The following is a 21,097-nucleotide window of genomic DNA, read 5'->3' on the forward strand; positions in this document are numbered from 1 at the left end:
TTTAGCTCCTAATTTCATTCTCTCATAAAATATTTATCTCAGCTCTATTTAGTTTAGTTCAGTACAACTCCAATCAGTTCAGTTCCAATCAGTTCAGTTCAGTAAAAATGAACAGGCCTTAAGAGCAACTCCAATGGTTGTAGCTAGGGACTTGCTTGCAATTTCAATAATTCCCTAGCTACTAGCTTGACCATTGGAGCTAGAAAATTCAATTAGCTTGGCTAAGCAAAAGCTAATTTGCTTGAGAATTAAACTTTCCAAAATAAAATGTTCATTGCACCAATTAAGCTATTTCCATGTATTTTCTATCCAACACCTACTACTAAGCTAATAGCTAGCCATTGGAGCAAAATGTAGCTAAAATGATAATTAGCTTAAAAGCTTATGTGGCATGGCAAGCTAATTGTCAAATTAGCTTGTCATTGGAGTTGCTCTAATTGATCAATGTTTATTGATGATTGATTGATACGGAGTACTCTCATATTTGACAACTCTACAAATGAAGCGGGCTTCACATGTTGTCCCGCCCAACGGCCCAACACAAAACTAGTCAAAGGATATTCATTCATTCATTCTTACACTTAACACTCAAGAGTACACAAAAACATCATCTAGATTAGAGAGCTACAATAATGGAGAGAGAAACAATGAACCAGTGAGGAAGAAACTACCAACCTTACCAACTCCAATCTTTCTTGTTTTTCTCTCTCCTCTACAAATTCTGATGCCAAATTAGCACCTTAATACACAAATGAAGCAGAGGATTGAACCCCTTTGTCAGAGTTCAACCCTTGTCAAACATGTTTTACTTGGATTAATCATATTTCTTGGCTTCTTTTGTCTTTATTTTGGTTCTGTTATCATCCCCATTTCTCCTGTGCTTCACCATGATGTGTTCTTCGATCAAGATGGTGTCGATCCCGTCTTCGGTAGCACTCTTGTTAACGAGGATGACTCCATTGATAAACTCCCTGTTCAATACTTTGATTCTTTGCTCCCTAAGAGTATACCTGTAAGTATTTGTATAATTTTAATTATTTTATTGTTTTTCAATAACTTGGGTTTCTTTTGAGATTGGAATTATCATTGTTTGAGGTTACAATTTTAATTGAGATTTTTGTTATTAAATTCTGTATATTGTATTTACTTAATTTTTGTTTTAAATTTTGAATTAGGATTGTTATTTTAGTAAATTGGCTTTCTATGTTTTTTTTTTGAAAGAAAAGATAGAGCCATATATTAATTAGGGAGCTAAGTCCATCTCAGCCAAAGTTACAATACTTTAGAGGGAAAGCACTAAACCGAATTAACTCCTCATTCCCCCCGTATCCCCCCTAGCAACTAGGTGAGCTACCGTATTACAATTTCTTTTGGCATGAGAAAAAAGACACACATTGAAATCCGCTCTATCTACTGTAATGTCATCATATACGACATGAATTGGGGCACGTCCACCAGTTTCAGAAGAGATTGCTTTAATGACATTAATAGCCAAACCTGTGAGCCAGACTAAGGGCATACCTGACAGCCTGCGCTTCGATGTACTCAGGGGCAGCAAGGGAAGTCAGCTTTGTTGCAGTCAGCAGGAAGCGCCCAGCATCATCTCTAAAAACCACCCCCATTCCCGCATTACCAACAGCAGGAATGTGAGCATCAACGTTGGCTTTCAAGCACCCTTGAGGGGGACACTTCCACGCAACACTGCTGGGCATGGTAGCTGGAACAACAGGTGCAAAAACCTTCTTAGCATAATCTGTGTAATCCTCAACGAGCTTACAAAAACCAGCAGCAAGCATCACAACATCAGGGCGCTCGTTGTCAAAAACTATTAGGTTCCTGCATCTCCAAGCAGCCCACATCAGGGCTGCCATACGTCTCAGCACACCACTTTCAACCTTGCGATACAACCAATTCCACCTAGCAACAAAAGACTCGTTTGGTGCATCTGTCAGATGATCAAGCAGCCCACTACACAAGGTGAGAATAATTGATTCTCTTCCCCCCCCCCCCCCCCCCCCTTGACGCTGCACAAGAGGCTCTTTAACCGCAAGATTCCCTTTGACAGCCCCCATAGGAAGTATTTAAGCTTGGGTGGCCCTTGAATTCTCCACACCGATCTCCAACAGTCCTCGTTGCCCCCAGCATCAACCACGGCCATAGCTACATCTCTAGCAAGCCAATAGCAAGATTTGACAGTGAAAAAACCACCCTTTGTACAGCACCAATATGTACTGTCTTTGACAGAATGCTGTGATAATAGCTAGTATAGTTGCAGCCGTTTATTATCAAACAACTCACAAATTTTTGCATTATCCCACCTCTTCAAACCCTCTGCCATCAGCTCATCGACAGTCATATTCTCATCTAAACCAATTGGTTGCTGTAGCAGCATAGGCTTACCATATTTCACCAGCCAGGAAGCCAAGCATCCTTCCAAGCTTTAATGTCACGCCCATCTCCAACTCGCCAAACTAAACCATCACGAAGTAAGCCCTTTGCGCCCCATAAGCTCCTCCAAGTAAAACTTGGGTCATATCCTCTATTTGCAACTAGCACATTTGATTTCTTAAAATACTGAGCCTTGAGAATTTTGGAAATCAAAGAATTTGGATTTGCTTGCAGCCTCCACACTTGTTTAGCCAAAAGTGCTTGGTTGAAACACTTAAGGTCACGAAACCCTATTCCCCCTTTTGCTTTAGGTAGACACAATATTTTCAACTTTGCCAATGCATTTTCCTTATGGTTTACAATAGAACCCCACAAAAAACGACATAGGAGACTATGGATTTCATCAATAAAACCCTCCGGGACCTTAAAAATACTCATCATGGGATCGCTTGCGCCAGTGCTTTGATTAGCACTTCCTTCCCCGGCTTAGACAACAATTTTTCCTTCCAAGTGTTCAATTTTTTCCAAATCCTCTCTTTCAAGCACGCAAAGATGGCCTTCTTCGATTTTTCGATGATTGTAGGGAGCCCCAAATACTTCTCATGTCTATCAACCTCTCGAACCCCCAAAGTGTCCACAATACTTCTCTGTTTACCAATACACATTTGCTAAAAGCGACCTCTGTCTTGTCTTATCTAGATTGACTTTTTGACCAGATGCTTTTTCATATAAACTGATAAAATTTCAGCTATTTTCGAACATTCCTGCAAAATAGCTTTAGCAAAAAGTATGCTGCCATCGGCAAAAAAAATAAATGAGACACCCTCGGCAGAGTTGCAAATCCTCGCCCCATGAGTTTTCTTCTCATGTGCATAAACCTGAGAAAACGTTTGCACATAAAAGGAACAAATAGGGAGAGATAGGGTCACCTTGTCGGAGACCCCGGAATGGGATCACAGAGCCACATATTTCATCATCCACCTTAAAAGAAAAGGAAACACTTGAAATGCAATTCATGACTCGACGAACCCAATTTTCAGATAAACCCATCTTATACATCACCCTTTCCCGATAACACCACTCAACTCTGTCATACGCTTTGCTCATGTCAAGTTTCAATACCATAGTACCATGCCTCCTCTCTCCCCCTCGTTTCATCGAATGGAAGATTTCAAATGCAACCATAGCATTATCGGTGATCAAACGGCCCAGAATGAAAGCACTTTGATTTATAGAAATAATATCATCCAGGAAAATCTTCATTTTATTTGCCATCGTTTTCGATATTGTTTTGTAAATCACATTACAGCAACTTATTGGCCTAAACTCGGTCATAAATTTCGGATCATTGCATTTAGGTATCAACACAATACATGTCCTATTTATTTCTGAAATATCAACCACACCATTCCACCAATTTTTTACTAGAGGAATAATATCAGGGCCAAGGATATGCCAAAATTTTTGAAAAAATAAAGCATGCATACCATCCGTACCGCACTTTATTTGGGTGCATTTGGAAGAGAGCGATTTTTATTTCATCCGCACTTGGTTCCTCATCTAGCACATCATTCATTTCTGTCGAGACACTATGCGCAACACCTTCCAGAGATGCCTCGAAGTTGGATGGATTATCTGTAGTGAACAGGGAGTTAAAATACACGGCAACAATATGCTGTAATCGATTTTCACCAACCTGCCGATCCCCACACGAATAGCCCCGCAATGCTATTCTTTTTACGCCTTTGGCTTGCTTTATGATGGAAATAAGCGTGTTCTTGTCACCATCACGCATCTCATTGGCCCGGGATCTAGCATGCCAATATGATTCTTCCATTCTACCAAGCTCATTAATCTCCCAGTTCACACCTAGCTAGCATCGATGCATCTACTTGCTGGCCTTGCGCCTCCAGCAATTCTGCCTCCTTCAATCTGATATTTTTCTTCACCTCTCCAAAAGTAGCAGCCCACTTCTTCAAATATTGCATGTGGTTCACGTCCCTCCCCATCCCTCCAAGCCTTCGCAACCGTCTCACCACAATCCTCTCTAGAAAGCCACATAGACTTAAAGCGGAACAACTTTTTCTTCCTCCCCCTTTCATAATAATTAATAGTATCCAGTAGAATCGGAGTGTGATCAGATGAGACTCTAGCAAGGTGTTGCACCGAATAATTTGGATGAAGATTACACCAACTTGCATCACCAAGGAACCTGTCCACCATCGTATCCACATAATTCCCTCTTTGCCACGTAAAAATGCACCCCTTGTAACCAAGATCGCGGAGTTCACAATAATCAATGGCATCACGAAAAGTATCCATAAGACTTTCCCTTTTAACTGCCCCCTCGTCCTTCTCCGTCATACTAACGATCTCATTAAAATCACCAAACCTAACGCATGGAACACTACATGATTGTTTCAATTTTTCATCAACTGCCACGTTTTATGCTTATTTTCCGCTTCCGGCCAACCGTAAATACCCATTGCTCTCCAAGAAGGAACATTATCCACATCACAAATATCAGCGGCAAAATGGTGAAATCATGTTCACGTTGAAATCTCTCCACCAAAAACAAATACCTCCCGACCTTCCATTACTACTACGACACACACCATTTTCAAACCCGCAACGTCTTTTAATTCTCTCCATAACACTACTGTCAGCTTTTGTCTCCATCAAGAAAACCACATTTGGCCGCTCTCTCCCGCATGAATCCCGGAGAGTCCTCTCCGGAGTTGCCAATCCCGAAGACGTTCCAGCTTAGTAATTTCATTGTCGTTCGAGGGATTGGCTCATACCAACTCCCTCTACTTGGATTTGATTGTGTCCCTAGTTTGACTAACAAAGGTAACCTTTCTCTTTTTTTCCCCTTCATCCACCACCCTATGAGCATCATCCCATTTCATCTCCTCCATACCTCTCTTTTTTACAACTCCCTTTCCCACCCCATATTATTTTGTGCAGCCCCCACATATCTCTCTTCCATTCTCTCATATCTTTTCCACCCTCTTTTTTGCTATTATTTTTTCACTCCCATCACTTACCCTCTGATGCTTAAGAGAGGCCTTCTGCCTATCATTCATCCCCCGCAGCTCACTCCCCTTTTCTACCAGCAACATACTCTTCGTACTCCCCCTTATCCCCAAATTCCCCTCTCTCAATTCAAATACATATTCCCCTCCTTCCTCACTAACCCCACATCACCTAGTTTGTTTAACACCTCCTCAACACGTGCAGCCTATATCCCCTTTTTTCTACAGATTTCTTTGGTTTAGTCACAAACAAGGATTTTGCGCAACTCCCTCCTTTTCCTACTTTATCATCTCTCATTCCCCCATTGTACTTCCAAGGTGACGCCTTCAACCAACTGCCAAAGGAAGATCAGCTTCTTCCACCTCCTTATGTTCATCACAATCTTTAACACCATGACCCATCATGCCACAAAAAAAGCAAAACAGAAGTGGTTTTTCGTATTTAACCTCGAAGGCTTCTTCACTCCCACCCCTCAATTTCAGCTTCACCTGTTTAAACAAGGGCTTGCGAACATCAACCATGACTCAAGTTCTAATAGACTTGTCAATCCCAACTTGAGCCGCCGTATCTAGTTTAACAAAAGTGCCCTAATCTGCCCTTTAAGGGGAGATTGTAGACCCTAATCCACATGGGAAGATGGAATATTTCAATGTCCGAAGGCTTTACCGAGTCCACAGTGTCACCTAGAACCAAAGCATGCCTATCAAAGTGCCAAGGTTGTTCATCTAATACACGTTGCTTATCCCTCCAATGATGAAATTGAAACAAGAAACGGTTTTTACCAATGTTTGAGATATTGACTCCATGCTTAGGTTGCCAAACTTCCTTCATAGTAGCAATAAAGGCATTAACATTGACATTTCGATTAGTCAGAGGTTACCTACAAGGGAAAGTTCAATACGAGCATCGTCATCATCCTCCCTGTATCGTCCCAATCAATTGCTTCATCAACAATCTCCGTTTGCGAAATCTCCTTAATACCATTGTCGCTATTTCCTTTCTCCACCAACGTTAGGGTTTGATCGGAATCCTCCATAACACTACTTCAGAAATCAAAAGCCACAAAAATTGACAAAAAAAGAGAGCAAAATCTCGATTACAAATCGAGAAAAACCTCTAGATAGAAGAAACCCTAGCCAGGAAGCTAGAACGAAAAACCTAGAGGGAACTGTTGTTGCTTCTTAGTTGATTGAGTGATTGAAATTGGCTTTCTATTGAGTTTGGAAGTATGAAATTTACTATGTTGTTATTTTAAAATTATGATTTTTTTGAGGTGGATTATGATAATTTCAGTAATTGGGCTTATTTGGTGACAGAATTGTGACTTTTTATTTGGTGCTGAAGCATGACTATATTGCTTGATAGTTGATATGGATCACCTGATGTTAGATTTAAATAATCGAAATTTTATGTGAGAATTCAATTGTTTTCAACCCACATGCTACTTATGAATATTATTTACCAATGCACCAATTCTCTTGCTTTCGATTCGCTTTGCCTCTGCAGCACACTTCCATGGAGGTGCACATCTTGGTAGCTCCCTCTCTTCGATCCCTTCTTGAAGAGCAAAGAGTCGTTTTCTGTGTTTGCTCTTTTGTGTATAGTTTAGGCTAAATAGGACAAGGTCGTTCTCTCTTATTAGCTTAATTTGACCTGAATTAGTTGGGTCCTTTCACATCGACATTGGTGTATTTGCTCTTTAATGTATAGTTTAGGCTTAACAAAACAAGGTCGTTCTCTCTTATTAGCTTGGCTTGACTTGAACGGGTTGGGTCCTTTTACATCGACATTGGTGTCTTTGCTCTTTAATGATAGTTTAGGCTTAATAAGACAAGTTTATTCTCTCTTATTAGCTTGACTTGACTTAACGAGTTGGGTCTTTTCACATTGACATGTGCTCTATCTTATTTGGGTGTATGTGTGACACATTGTTACCTTGGTGTGTTTGGTTGCTCACTTCTTGACTGAGCTCTTATATAATTTTTCATATTCTGGCTTTTGATGGCTTAAATGCAAGGTGTAACACTTTTGTGCACAAGACATGTACTTAGGGCTCGCAATCGGATCAGGTCGGGTCGGGTTCGTGTTCGGGTCAGTTGATTTCGGGTCAGCTACCCCCTGACCTGAACCTGATCCATTTAACATTTCGGGTTGAAAACCTCAACCTGAACCTGGTTTTTTCGGGTTTGGGTCAACCCGAAATGACCTGATTTGACCCAAAACTTTTTTAAGGTCTTAAAAAAGGTTGATTTTATTTGGGTTGGGTCACCCAGCCAATCTGATTTTTATTCATTCAAAAGGTTTTTTTTTTTTTTTTTTTGCAGTTCATTCAATTGCATTTTAAATTCTCAAGCAAAACAACAATTCAAACCCAAACAAAATTGTCTAACAAAACTACTTAATAGATTACAAACCAAGTAGTCTACTTAACAAATTACAAATTGAATTTCAAAAGCTATAGCGATTTAAATAAAATCTTCAATTCTCTTGATTATGCCCACCCTCCATAGTGGAATGAATCTTCTCCTCTCTGAAAGAAAGATGTATTTGAGTGGCCGCAACTCGCTGCCATTAAAAATAACACAAACAATAATTAAGAACAAAATTTCAGTATGTAAAACCGTATAAACACAACAACTATTAATATTAATTAGCATGATAAATTCGTATAAAAACATGCAAAACAACAATTAACAACAGAAATCATAACAAATCAACAACAATTTAACAGAAAATAACAACTATTATTAGCATATAAAACTATACTTTAGCATGACCAAACCGTATTTCTCATAAAACAAATACATATAAAACAAAAAATACCTTGGAATGATGAAGTAGATGTTCAGAAGAAGGTGAAGTGTGTAGCAGGAAACATAGATTGATGAAAATCCAAGGATTAGAGAGGAATTTAGGGGTTGATAAAGATTAGAGAGGAGTTTAGGGATTAAAGAGAGAGAAATTTTAAGAGGGGGGAAATTTTAAGAGAGAGAAATGGTGAGAAGCGGTTGAGACGCTGAGTGAAGGAAAAAAGAAAGGAGGAGTTTAGGGTTTTTGGTTTTATTAGGATGGCTCATTTCGATTTGGGCTGGGCTAAAGGTTTTCTTTGGGTTTTTTTTTTTTTTCTTTTTTGTTATTTTTTTTATAATGTTTTGTTTTCGGGTTATATGGGTCAATTTCGGGTTAGGATTTCCAACCTTAACCTAACCCATTTAAATTTCAGGTCGGGTTCGGGTCGTGTTTTCGGGTCGGGTCAGCTTTTGCCAGCCCTACATGTACTATATATGTTAGATTTTTAGTTGGACATACTAAGGCAACATGTAACATAAATGTGTGTTGAATTAACATAAGAGCCTAATTGGATGATTGAAACAAAACAAATAAGTTATTCAATCAATAAATTGAAAGTGATAAATTTAATCACATACAATACAATCAAAATTTTAATAAATTTCCGGTCTTGCAAAACAGCTAAAGAAGCTTATACAATGTAACATATACTAGCATAATATAAAACAAGCTACAAAATACACTGAAATTAATCATAGTTATTCTTTTTATTTTTTATTATTTTTTTCTTTACACTTTTTTACATTATTGTAAGCTTCAACCTACATAATAAGTTTTCCAACACCGAACTTATATGCTACAAATAGAGGTGTCAATTTGGATAACCGGATGGAGTTTGGGTCGGGTCTATTCGGGTTGGATATATTAGGGTCAAATTTTTTTTTTAACTTGGATCGGATCGGGTCGGGTCAAATTCGGGTCGGGTCAAATTCGAGTCATGGTCTATCGAGTCCGGGTCGGGTCAACTCCAGATCGGTTCATGTTTAGTTCGGATAAATTCGGATCGGGTTCAAAACGGGTTTAACCGGGTTAACTTCGGGGATGAATTTGGGTCGGGTTGATTTCAGTTTGGATGATTTCCGTTCAGTTAAGTTTGATTTGATTAAAATAAGGTTGATCCTATGATTCATTTATTGTTCAATTTCGATTCAATTCCTTTCTGTGTTTGGCTGGATTTTAATCAAGTTTACCCGATACATAACCAAATAAGGTTATTTTCAAACTAGAGTTATTATTGAGTTTTTACCTTATTGTTGGGTTAATATCAAGTCATACATGTATCATTTTTTTTATCGAGTTTAAAGTAGAGGTTTTAATGTTCAAGTATTACAAATTATTTGTAGCAAATTTTAGATGAGACTAATATAAAACTTAGAAAGTAATTTTATATAATTGGTATGTACATAAAGAAAATAGTTAACTTATTAATAATTAGTATATATTGTAGTATAAAAACTTGAATAAAAAGATCAATAATTCATTATGGTCGGGTTAAAGTTGGATCGGGTAAAAATCAAATCGAGTTCAAATCGGGCCGGGTTAATATCAATTCGGGTCAAAATAAATCGGATAAGATCGGTTATTTGTCGGGTCAATTTCGAATCGGGTTGAGCTCGGGTCGGGTCAACTCGGTTCGATTTGAGTTCAGGTCGGGTCAAATCGGATTCGGGTTGAGTTCAGGTCGGATCAAATCGGTGCCGAGTTAAGTTCAGATTGGATCAAGTTCGGATTCGGGTTGAGTTTAGTAAGGTCACACATCGGGTTTGAGTGTTGAATTTCTCGGATCAAATCGGATCGGTTATAGTTCGAAACGGATAATTTTTTTCGGGCCGGTTCGGTTTTGACACCTCTAGCTACAAACAAGCTTTGAATAAAGTATTAAAGTGGAACATACAACTTTTTCCCCTAGAAATGATTAATGTACTATGTAATTAATCATAGTTATTCTGTTTTTTTTTTTCCCCTTCATAATTAACCTTTTTTTTTTTTTTTTTTTTTTTTTTTTTTGCTTATTCATGTTTAACTAGGAAAAATAAAATGATAATTTCAAGGGTGCTATAAATCATTCAACCATAATTGTTTAACAATAATTTAGGATTCATTCAAATTGAAACAACATTGATACCTACCAAGCAACAAATAGCAACTACTATTCAGTATATACAAAAATTTTAATATAAAATTTAAAAGTGTATATTCAAAACATGTTATAAATCTAAAGGATCATAATTTTCTCATCTATTAATTATTATTAAAACAGAGTATGTCGACATCATCGCTGTTAACATGTCATTCTTTTAATAAAAATTTTCCTGCCTAAATGCAAGAATGATGTCATCATCTCTTTTTTTTTCCTACCATATTTAACTTTTTTTAAAATTTAAATATTAGAAGGTTCTACATTACAACTACAACTTATCAATTTATTATAAGATATTGAATTAACAATTTTAAATAGTAGTACACTAATAAATGGACCTCTATAATGAAAATGTATTAGGCAACATTAAAGAGGTGCTACTCATATATTGTAATTTTAGTAAAAATCTAAAATTTTGAAATTACAAATATTTGTATTAGGTATTTAATTCTTATTTATATTCAGTTATAATAGCCAATTTGGTTCAAAAAAATGTATAATAGCTATTTTTTTTTTAAATGTAGAAATAGGTTTTTTATAAAACGTGCATCGCACGGGTTCTAACCTAGTATGTAAAATGAAAAATTTTATTCTCTCGATGATAATACTCCGGAGTATATGCAAACTATAAAAAAAAGAGGGATTATTTGACAAAATATTTGTTCATATGTAAAATTTGATAACTTTGTTTTAAAACAACGCATAAGCTACTTGTTTCTTTATGTTTTCAAAATTGTTTTCAACTTGAATTATAATAGATCAATATCAGTAGTTTTAATATTGTTTATATCAGTAATGCACACATCACATGCATATAGGGCTAATATGTGAGGTAGATGAAGTGGATTCTACCACAAACATCATCTTAACTTTGAGTAGATGTATCTCCTGTCCTAGATACATTGTGATGGGTGTCTATTTTACATTTGAATAAGGTATAAATGGACCTCTTGTTTGATTTTGGACAACTCACCAATGCTCAGTTGACTCTTCCTCATCAAATTCTATTTGGTTTATCTGGTGAGGGGTAGAAGGGAATTGTGTGTTTGGTCTGACAATTGTTAAAGTATTGAAATGAGGTTTATCTAGTTTATCAGCTCGCTTTCCATCCAATCCATTGATAGGCGTATAAAAGAAAATGGGTTTTTTTTTTTTTTTTTTTTTTTTTTTTTTTTTTTTAATATAATGTAAAGCAACCTATATTATTACTCTGTATCACTTCTACATTGTATAATACCCAGAGGAGACATTGTCTCCACCCTTTTCTATTCAAATCTTTTCTGCCAAAAATTAGAAAAAATAGTTCAAAGAGTCTTGTGCTTCAATCCTTCTGATATATGTGTTATGAATTTGTGGACTTTTGTGGTGATTATTTCATCTAATGATTACTGTACAAATTCTTCCAAGATAAAAAATATGAAATTTATAGTAGAGTATTAACCTCTTTTTGGGACCACCAGGGGGAGGGGGGTTGTTCAGGGGTGTTAGGACTTAGGATATATGTAGCGTTTCAATTCAAAGCTGAGAATACTAGTCTATTTTCCCCTAAATATTATTAAGGTAATTTTTTTAATAATTTTTTTTTAATGACAGATATGTGATATGAGATATTTAGAGTTGATACCGTGCTTGGATAGAAATCTGATATACCAATTGAGGTTAAAGGTAAATCTTACATTAATGGAGCACTACGAACGACACTGTCCACCTCATGAGCGTCGGTACAACTGTCTTATTCCGCCTCCAAATGGTTACAAGGTTGGTCATTAGTTTCTTTTTTCCAGAGAGGGACTTGGGTTATTCTATTTTTTTATTATTTATTTTTTATTTTTATTCGAATGAGTTTGTTGTTAGAAAATCAGATACCTGTCAGATGGCCTGCTAGCAGAGATGAAGTGTGGAAAGCAAATATACCTCACACACACCTTGCACAAGAGAAATCTGACCAACATTGGATGGTTGTGAATGGAGAAAAGATAAATTTTCCTGGTGGTGGAACCCATTTTCATGATGGTGCAGATAAGTATATTGCTGCACTCGCAAGGGTATGCAGAAGTTTTTTTATGTTATGATTCTACTCTATCTTAATACTTGTGCTGATGATTACTATTGTATTCATGCAGATGCTCAAGTTTCCTGGTGAAATACTTAGCAATGGTGGGAATATAAGAACTGTTCTTGATGTGGGATGTGGAGTAGCAAGTTTTGGTGCATATCTTCTTTCCCATGATATTATAGCTATGTCATTGGCACCTAATGACGTACATGAAAATCAAATTCAGTTCGCATTAGAGAGAGGAATTCCATCTACTCTTGGTGTGTTGGGAACTAAAAGACTTCCATACCCCAGCAGGTCATTTGAACTAGCCCATTGTTCTAGATGTAGGATTGATTGGCTTCAGAGAGATGGGATTCTTTTGTTGGAGCTCGATAGATTACTTAGGCCAGGTGGATATTTTGTGTACTCTTCTCCTGAAGCATATGCTCAAGATCCAGAAAACAGAAAAATCTGGAATTCAATGTATAGTCTTTTAAGGAGGATGTGCTGGAGAGTTGTTTCAAAGAAAGACCAAACTGTTATATGGGCAAAACCACTGAGCAACAGCTGTTATTTGAAGAGAGAACCTGGAAGCAGACCTCCATTATGTAGTTCAGATGATAATCCAGATGAATCTTGGAATATTTCAATGAAAACTTGTATCACACCTTATTCAGCAAGTAAGTGTATAAATTCTTCTGGTCTTCTGTTTGACACCCTTTAAATTTGCCAACTTCTAACCTAAATAATTTAGGAAAATTTGTTAGAAAAAACCTTTTAAAGCAACTATTTTGTCCAAAAAAACCTTTTAAAAATTTCTTGGCAATTTAAAACCAGTTTCTAAAATTTTTTTGTTGAAGACAACCAAGGGCTATTTTCCGACGTTGACTACATTATTTCTGGCGTTGACTCTCCCATGTGCCTTGCACATTTTTTTTTTCCTTTTCCCACCCCATTTCTTCTAATTAATGTCCAATTTTCCACTAATTAACTCAAGTGTTTAACAAATAATTACCGCATCCACCCCCACCACCAGCAAGCCACCCCTCCCATGCCACAACCGCTACCCAGGTCTCCCCCCACCCCCGGCGAGCCGTGTCCACCGCCGCTGACCCCCCTTCCTTTCCCCTGTGGCCTCTACCCAACCACCCTCCGCAAGACCTATGATATTTTTTATCTTCAATTTAATTTTTTTTTTTTCTCTTTTTTTTTTTTCTTGTTCTTCCTATTGATTTTTCACTCAATTTGCATTTCTGTTGTCATGGATTTTATTTATTGGATCAATTTTGTTTGATGGATTTATAACGAATTGAATTTTCTCCAATTTTTTGGGTATTGATTGAAACCAGCTTGTGACAATCAATTGGAGCTTTAATTATAAGCATGTGATTAAGGATTGCGATCGTGCGCTTGAGCTTGATCCTTGTCTTCTTCTAACTGGGGGGGAAGGGAGGAGACTGTTTCATGGTGGGGGAAGGGATGCAGGAAGGTTGTTGACTTGTTGTGGTTTAGGGTTTGGCTGGGTTTGTTGCGGTGTCGGGTAAGGGGAAAGGGAAGGGGTCGGCTGGCGGTGGAGGTTGGGTCGCCGGGGTTGAGGAGTTCTGGCAGTTGGCAGGGGAGGGGAGGGGAGGGGGTGGCTGGCCAGTGGTAGAGGTTGTGGTGTTTTTATTTATTAGTTAATTTAATTGTTAAATAATTAACCAAATAAAATTAGTGAGTTGGAGGGAAATTAGAAGAACTTTTCCATGTGCATGTCACATGGCGGTCAATGCCGGAAAGAGTGAAGTCAACACCGGAAAGTCACCATTGGTTGTCTTCAACAAAATTTTTTTACAATCTGGTTTTATATTGCCAAGAAATTTTTAAAAGGCTTTTTTGAACAAAAACGTTACTTTAATTGGTTTTTTCTGACAAATTTTCCAATAATTTATAATATTTGAAGAATAGCAACTTACTAATTTTGTTGATTAAAAACTGCATATTCTGTTACATAGAACTTTAACGATTGTGTCACTTGAATTTTCTTTATTGGAATTAGATCTGATTGATAAACATATATGCATTTGCTTGCTTTTGCATAATCCATAAGTTTCCACTTAAGAATCATACAGCTGGTCTTATTGATTTTCTTCATTACTTACGCTCTCAATTTTTGTTAAGCTCGATTTTCGCCATGCAATTCTGCTCACTTTGCATACTTCCTATTTTGTTAAGCTCGATATATTATTTAATGGTACTTTGTCCCACATACTATCTCTCTTGCATACCTTCTCTTTTCCTCAAAAAATATGTAACCCAAACTTCCTATAATATTTTCCAATATAGTAAACAAAGCAAGTGGTCTTCAAAAGTTAAAACTTTCTTCACTCTTGCATTAACTGAGTAGAACCTCAGTGAACCGAGGACTATAAAAATATTTAGATCCACTATTCCTCTGTGATATCTGGAAACAGAGAAATAAGATTCTCTTGATAGATGGGGCTGTGAAGTGCCTTTTATGGTTTTACTTCTCATGACAAACAGATCTAGGATATTGCCTTGTAACAGTTGAAATAGTGTATTAGTCTGTGTATACTTCAGGATTATATTTCTCTTTTAAATTAGCTAATAGGCTGTGTACACCTGTTATTGCTTAGTATTTAAAAAGGTTCAAGGCGCAGCAAGTGGAGCTATGAGGCACGCACCTCATTGAAATGAGGTGCACTTCTAAAACTTAACAATTTAAAGTGTTTAAAGAGAGTTAATAGACACTATACAGTGGACTTAACAAAGGTAGAAGAGTTTCAGCATGAACTCCATGAAGGAACAAAAAAGCAATGATGATAGGTCTTCAAGCGTTATAGTGCCTTGGTGCTCCTTACTGAGGCCTTTTTGAGGGCTTGGGCTGCAACGCCTAGGTCTTCAGCACCTTGATGCCTTTTCAAACCAGTCATATTGCAATATTGATGAAATTGTAAAAAATGAAATGAATAATCGGTAAGTCTTTCACATCTTTTATATTTCTGTAACATGTTCCTGCTACTTTTGTTCTATAGAAATGCACAAGGAAAAATCAAGCTGTTTACTTCCCTGGCCACAACGGCTTACTGCATCTCCACCTCGCTTGGAGGATATTGGCGTCAGTTCTGAGGAATTTCAAGCTGACACTGTAAGCTACCAATGTTATGTATTTTTTTCTGTCCAAATGTGCTCCAATCTTTCTTTATAATATTAAAATAAGGTTGACTAACTATGAGGATCCATCTATTACAGAGCACATGGCGCTTTAGAGTGATTGAGTATTGGAACCTAATGAAACCTTTTTTACAAAAGAACACTTTGCGGAATGTCATGGATATGAACTCCAATCTTGGCGGATTTGCTGCTGCTTTGAATGATAAAGATGTTTGGGTGATGAATGTTACCCCTATCCGTTTTGCTTCGAAGCTGAAGATCATATATGATCGAGGCCTCATTGGAACTCTACATGACTGGTAAGAGAAGCTTTGTTCATGTATTGTTACTTGATCATTTGCACAACATGGATGCTATTTTTTACTTTCTTTTATTCTCTGTTGATTTATGTTGATGACTACACGGAATAATCAAATTTGGTTCATGTTAGCCGACCCCACTTTTGGGATTAAGGCTTTGATTGATTGATTGATTGATATTCTCTGTAGTTGTTTAACTTCAATATGACACTTTTTACAGGAGTGATTGTGGGGTCATAAAATTGTATAGGAGTAGTTAAGGGAATAAAACTAAAACATTTCTTATAATTCAGAACAGAATGTAAGATCATAGCCTATGTATGTGTATATTTTTATCTAAATTTAGTATGCATTGTTTTATCCACATGATGGTAAGCTATAGAACTACACTTGTGGTGATGTCAAATTTTAGTTAAGCTGTGCATCACTATTTGACAAAATGTTGAATCATGGCCGAAGGTTTAAATTGGTGAGTCTAAGCAGCTGTGAAAGCCTGGAAAAAAAAGTAGTGCCTTTTTTTAAAAAAAAAAAAAAAAAATGTATTTGCTCATAGAGTCATAGCTAATAGGTGAACAAGATTTTCCATTTTTCACTTGTTGCTTCAAATAAGAATCAGGCTCTGTTTGGTTCATCTGATTTTGTCGGAAACTATTTTTTGTGAACTTATTTTATTTTGTTTAGATTTATTTATTTTTTATTTTTTTTTAAAATTGTTGGAACTTATATTGTCTAAACTTATTTTATCTGAAAATCTTGTTTTAGCTGAAATTAAGACCCTTCATGAGATGCAATCTATATTATTTTTTTGGTTTGCTCACATGTTTATGTATGGATTTGCGACAGATGAAACATCCGGCTTAGCAATTCAACATTTGTCTTCCAATCCCCAACAAGTGCATTATTCTGTTGCATCTTTGTTCTCCTAGTTAATGTGTGTATGCTATAGAATCACACACTAGTGTTTGTTCTATGAAAATTTGCTTTAGCTTTATTAGGGATGTCCAATTATTGATCAGACAGTTACTAATTTTCTCAAGCTGGTAGAACAATCCTATATTAGTCCACCTCAGCCACTAAAGCCAATCAACCAAATGCAATATATTCCACTTTCAAGCCTAACAAAACAATCTCTAGATGAATCATAGAGGAATGTCTTTTGGAACAAATATACTAACAGCAAAAGGCCATATTTAATCGGTTGGGATCTTATTAGCAAACCTGTGTGCCGTGCTAATAAAAATTATAAAGAATCATGACTGAGTCCTATGATGATATGATCACTGGGTACAACTCGTGAGAAGAAAATACTTTTAAAAAATACTCTCTTTGATTACAGCCAGCACCTGACCGGAACCAAAATGTATCGCGACCTGAATTAAAAATATTAGGAATTTGACACCCGACAGGAAATTTTTCGGACTTGAAAATTCTAGTCCGGAAACCTGGAAGCACCTACTTTCTTGGACCAAACCGGATTGGTCCAGATCTACTTTTGTACACCCTTACATGTGAATACTTCATGGCAATGTAATATTCTCATAAAGTTACGTAGTAAAACAAATTTTTATTAAGATAAGATAACTGGTTCTTCCTGCCCCTTTTCAAATATAACAACCTGAACTGCTTTTAACCACCCATTAGTTCGAGTAAGCAAGTTCATTTCCCAAGACATTAATCGGGATACTTATACCTCAAAAAGTTTGTTTTTCTCTCACATAATAGAATTAATCACCTCTATCCACATTCCATCAAATGATTATAAGATAAACCTTTTTGAGGTCCGACTCCTAGTAGTAAATTCTCAACTAAACCTGGAGCTAGGTAGATTCAAGGACTGGGACCAAGCCCTTCCCTTTGGAAAATTTGCAATAACGGACTTGCTTGAAAGGAGAGATTAAACTGAAGTCACGTTTCTTTTCCTTGTTTTTTTTTTCTAAGGATGTTTAGCATTGGAGGCTGAAACTAGCAAATTGTTGATATTTTTAATCATTATATATTGAATGACACTACACGTTTGCACTTGCTCACGCGCACACACACATGTATCATGTATGTATGTAATGACTAGTGAGTTGATATAATACGTGCTTTCTTTTTTCACACTTTTGGATCTGCCCAATTTTTTGGCAGCAATGGAAAAAAGAAGCTATTAAGTCGCATCTTCAAAGCTACACTTTCCTGATTGCCAAATGTTTTGCTGTTCTTATTCTATATATTAAAGGAAAGCAATTAGAGTTTGAGTCACATGTTGCATTGTAGGTGTGAAGCATTTTCTACATATCCACGCACCTATGATCTACTACATGCTTGGATGTTGTTTTCAGAGATTTTAGAAAGGGGCTGCAGTGCTGAAGATCTATTGATAGAAATGGATAGAATTTTGAGACCAGAGGGATTTGTCATCATCAGAGACCACCCTTCTGTCATTAATTATTTAAGGAAATATTTAATTGCCTTGCGTTGGGATGGATGGGTTGTGGAGGTGGAACCAAGGGTGGATATTTTGTCAAGAAATGACGAAAGAGTTTTAATTGCACGTAAGAAGCTATGGCGATATGGGGTTACAGTCAGCTGAATGTAGCTCTAAGAAGGTATGTACAAAACCTAAATGCTCGACTATATCATGTTGTTCAGAAAATGAGGTGCTAGAAGGTGAAGTATGAAATGAAAAGTTCATATGTTTTCTAAAGTATAGAGGATCAATGTGCGATTGAGTCCCTTAAGATGGGCTTCATTGTGTGTGTGGAATATATGATAAAGGAGCTTTTTCCTGCTTGAAAAATACATGTATATTTTGTTATGATTTGTTGTCCATTGACAGTTAGTTTTTCGTCGCTTGAAGGTGTTGCTATTATTATGAAGCATCTATGGCATTGTAACAAGATTTAAATCTCGGTTAGCATTTTGTGAAGTTACATTCTCACGTTCTGTTGCTGATGAGCTGCAATGATTGTATGAGGTCTTCTTGGAAAATGCAACTAAAAACAAACCGAAGGTTTGTATTTGTTGTTTGGAGTATTCTTTTATGCTTCTCCTTGGCTAAACTGTATAATATGAAGGCCACATAATTCTTTGGACGATGTAGACTCCCTCCGACCCATATTTTGTACTCAATTGTGTCAAAAGTTTGTTTTTTGTTTTTTTTCAAGATATTCACGTGGATATATTGACAGTGTTTATAGTGACCGAGTATACTATCAACTTCATATTCCAAACTCTGTTTGTTCTTTTCATACCCGTGGACATTAATAAATTGACGGAAGGAGTATTATATAATATAAATAAGAATTACGAATATTTTGTAATTTAAAATTTTTTATTTTTATCAAAATTATGATATAGTATCTGTTCAACGTCGTCTAATTCATAATTCAACGTAGGAGGTCATTTATTAGTGTGCTATTTAAAATTGTTTTAATTTCCTATGATAAATTGATAGGTTTTATTTGTAAGGTAGGAGTAATATTAAGATTTCAAATATGTTAAATATGATAGCTCTACCAAAAGAAATGAAAAAAAATTGACTTCATTATTGCATTTAGGCATTAGGTGGGAAATTTTTATTAAGAGAGCGAAAAGTCGGCAATAGTGACGTTAACATCTTCTGTTTTAGTTAAAGTTAATAGATATGTGGCTAGTCACATGGTGTGATCACTTCACAATAAGACAATTAATCAAGTAATAGGGGGTTACGGTGATGAGCAAATGAGATTACCTTGACGTATGTGGGTTAATTAAATAAAAAAAAATGGGTGACTCTTTTTCATAAGTGGAATAATTCTTCCAATTTTTAAACCAAAATAAAAAAAATAGGGGAACAAATAGTTGACTCAATTCTTGCAAAATATGGGGAAAGGGGACTCAATTTATTTTATAGAGGAAAAGGGGATTGGGCTAGGACGAGCTTGGGTTATCAGTGGGTTTTAATTAATCAAGGTAAAGAATTGAGTCCCCTTGGTTAAACAATTGAGTCTCCTTGATTAACCAATTAAAAAAATATATGTTTTTGTTTTTTTCAATATTTTACTTTGTAAAGAATTGAGTCCCTGCCTCTTTTTGGGAACAAAAGCAGAGCATTGTCACTTTCATCGCTCCCCTTTCGTCCTTAAACTTTTCGATGAAAGCCTAATTTGGAAGGTTTGCAACGAATGTTGCGGCAAAGAACGTCAAGAGGTATTTAATTTATTTAAATTAATTGATTTATTTGTTTGGATTTACATAATTGAGGTTTTTTTAAAAAAAAAATTGTTAGTTTGCCTGCATAAGTGGTAGAGTTTGTGTACTAAGTGAAATTCATGCATTATTACTCTTTAAAACTCTGATTATGCCTTAAATGGGGATGAATTATGGTTTTTGTTTTGTAATTCTTGTTATATACGATTTGGTGATGTATCTTTTGCTTGTTTAGGGGTTTTTAATTTTTTTTTTTTTTTTTTTTTTTTTTTTTTTTTTTTTTTTTATCATTGTTATTAGAACATTGGGTATCTTTCCAAAAAAAAAACCAAAAAAAAGCAGAATCATTTAGTGATATTGCTGCTGTATATCAACTTAAATACAATTAGAAATCCTTAGAATCCTTTGGGTATGATCTCCCTCGAAAGAAAGGGTTTTGCTCTCTAGACTTGGCTCTTAGGGTTTTTCTGTCGTTATTGCTTCGGCCTTTGTGAACTGACTGTGTCCTAGCTCTGATCATGGCGGATGACATTGTTGATCGATATGCCAACCTCAAGCTTGATGATGAGGATGGTGGTGTGGTTGATTTAGGTGCAGTGGAAACTGCTCCGTTGACTGAAAAATTTCACCTTATGCTAATCGGGAGACTTGTAACAGAAAGACCTTATAATGTCGATGCTTTCAAATCGACAATGATGAAGTCTTGGGCGTTGCAGGACAAATTGGTGATTAGGGTCCTTGGCCCTAATCTCTTTGCCTTCCAGTTTTTCCACTGGAGAGATAAGGAGAAGGTCGTTAAGGGTTGCCCTTGGTGCTTTGACAACCTGCTGCTGATTTTGAGGGAAATTGAAGGGGATGATCAACCAGAAAAAATTCCTTTGTATCATTCACCGTTTTGGGTTCGAATAAAATACCTCCCCTTCAATTGTCGCTCTGACGAAGATGTATGTTAAAGAACTGGTTTCTAATCGGGGTGAGGTGATTGAAATTGAAGAAGAT

The 21,097-nt window shown here is 36.4% G+C and overlaps 1 protein-coding gene across 1 annotated transcript; it reads left to right on the forward strand.

Moving 5' to 3' along the window:
* Positions 1-586: 586 nt before the first annotated feature.
* LOC145601177 (putative methyltransferase PMT9) lies at positions 587-19,104 on the forward strand. The gene is made up of 8 exons (XM_081657129.1): positions 587-1,012; positions 12,008-12,172; positions 12,277-12,459; positions 12,538-13,132; positions 15,488-15,600; positions 15,705-15,925; positions 18,185-18,516; positions 18,768-19,104. Exons 1-7 carry the CDS (start codon positions 752-754, stop codon positions 18,498-18,500), a joined length of 1,854 nt encoding a protein of 617 aa, XP_081513255.1. The 5' UTR covers positions 587-751; the 3' UTR covers positions 18,501-18,516; positions 18,768-19,104.
* Positions 19,105-21,097: the final 1,993 nt, after the last annotated feature.

The sequence above is a fragment of the Chenopodium album genome, chromosome 21 (genome assembly GCF_948465745.1).
Source record: "Chenopodium album chromosome 21, dcCheAlbu1.1, whole genome shotgun sequence".
NCBI lineage: Eukaryota > Viridiplantae > Streptophyta > Magnoliopsida > Caryophyllales > Amaranthaceae > Chenopodium > Chenopodium album.